The 1,336-nt window shown below is 55.2% G+C and overlaps 1 protein-coding gene across 1 annotated transcript; it reads right to left on the bottom strand.

Annotated features, from left to right (window-relative positions):
* Positions 1 to 200: 200 nt before the first annotated feature.
* LOC121863494 lies at positions 201 to 980 on the bottom strand. Its single transcript, XM_042362172.1, has one exon. It carries the CDS (start codon positions 978 to 980, stop codon positions 201 to 203), a length of 780 nt encoding a protein of 259 aa, XP_042218106.1.
* Positions 981 to 1,336: the final 356 nt, after the last annotated feature.

Here is a 1,336-nt window from a genome sequence, read left to right as displayed (position 1 = left end):
TTGTGTTGGTGGTCCTTGTCGTGGGTGGTCTTGTCACGGTCTTGTGGGTGGTGGTGTTGTGACTTGAGTTGTGTGGGGTGGTCTTGTCGTGGGTGGTCTTGTCGTGAGGTTGTCTTGTCGTGGGGCATGGTGGTGTTGTGGACTCCAATTTGTGTGGGAAGTTCTTGTCGTGAGGTTGTTTTGTCGTGGGCGTCGTGGAGTCATGGTGTCTTGGAGTCGTGTTCTCGTAAGGTCGTGTTCTCGTGAGTCGTGGATTCGGTGTCTGGATTCGCTTGTCGTAGACTCGTGGAGTCGTGTTGTAGATGAGTAGTGTCTCCGAGTCGTAACATTGTCGTGGAGTCGTGTTCTCTTGGAGCAGAAGTCATGGTTCGTGGAGTCGTGTTCTCGTGGCCGTGTAATCGTGGAAACTGTTCTCGGAGTCGTGCTCGTGGAGTCATGTTGTCGTAGGAAAACTTTCTCGTGGAGGCATGGTGTCGTGGGCATGTCTCGTACGAGTCAAGTTCTCGTGAGCCATGGGTCGTGAACATGTCTCTACGTGCTCGTGGAGGCAAGGTCGGAGTCGTGTCTCGTAGCCATGGTCGTGGGTCGTGTTGTCGTGGCATGGTGTCGGTCATGGTGTCGTGAGCATGGTGTCTGGAGTCGTGTTGTCGGCATGTTGTCGTGGAGTCATGGTGTCGTGGGTCGTGTTGTCGTGGAGTCGAGTCATGGTGTCGTGGAGTCGTGTTGTCGTGGAGTCGTGTTGTCGTGGAGTCATGGTGTCGTGGAGTCATGATGTCGTGGAGTCGTGTTGTCATGGAGTCGTGGAGTCGTGTTGTCGTGGAGCCACGGTGTCGTGGAGTCGTGTTGTCGTGGAGTCGCGTGTCATGGTGTCGTGAGTCGTGGTGTCGTGGAGTCCATGGTGTCGTCAAGTCGTAATGTCGTGGAGTCATGGTGTCTTGAGTCGCGGTGTCTACATGGAGTCGTGCGGAGTAAAGTGTCATGGAGCATGTTGTCGGGAGCCAGTGTCCGTAGTCGTGTTGTCGTGGGCATGTTGTCGTGACATGCTCGTGAACCAGTCGTGTTGTCGTGAGTCATTGTCGTGAAGTCATGGTGTCATTGGGCATGGTGTCATGGGTCGTGTTCTCATTAGGTCATGGTGTGGTGGAGTCGTGTTCTCGTGGAGTCATTATTTGTCGTGGGCATGGTGTCATTAGGTCGTGGCTGTCATTGGAGCGCCAATTGTCGTCGTGGTGTCTCGTGGGCGCGTGGTGTCGTGGGGCGTGGTGTCGTGGGTCGTGGTGTCGTGGGCATGGTGTCGTGGAGCATGGTGTCGTGGAGTCATGGTGTCGTGGGTCGT

Source organism: Homarus americanus, unplaced genomic scaffold (genome assembly GCF_018991925.1).
Source record: "Homarus americanus isolate GMGI-L3 unplaced genomic scaffold, GMGI_Hamer_2.0 scaffold53816, whole genome shotgun sequence".
Lineage (NCBI taxonomy): Eukaryota > Metazoa > Arthropoda > Malacostraca > Decapoda > Nephropidae > Homarus > Homarus americanus.
This window is presented reverse-complemented; position numbering and strand designations above follow the sequence as displayed.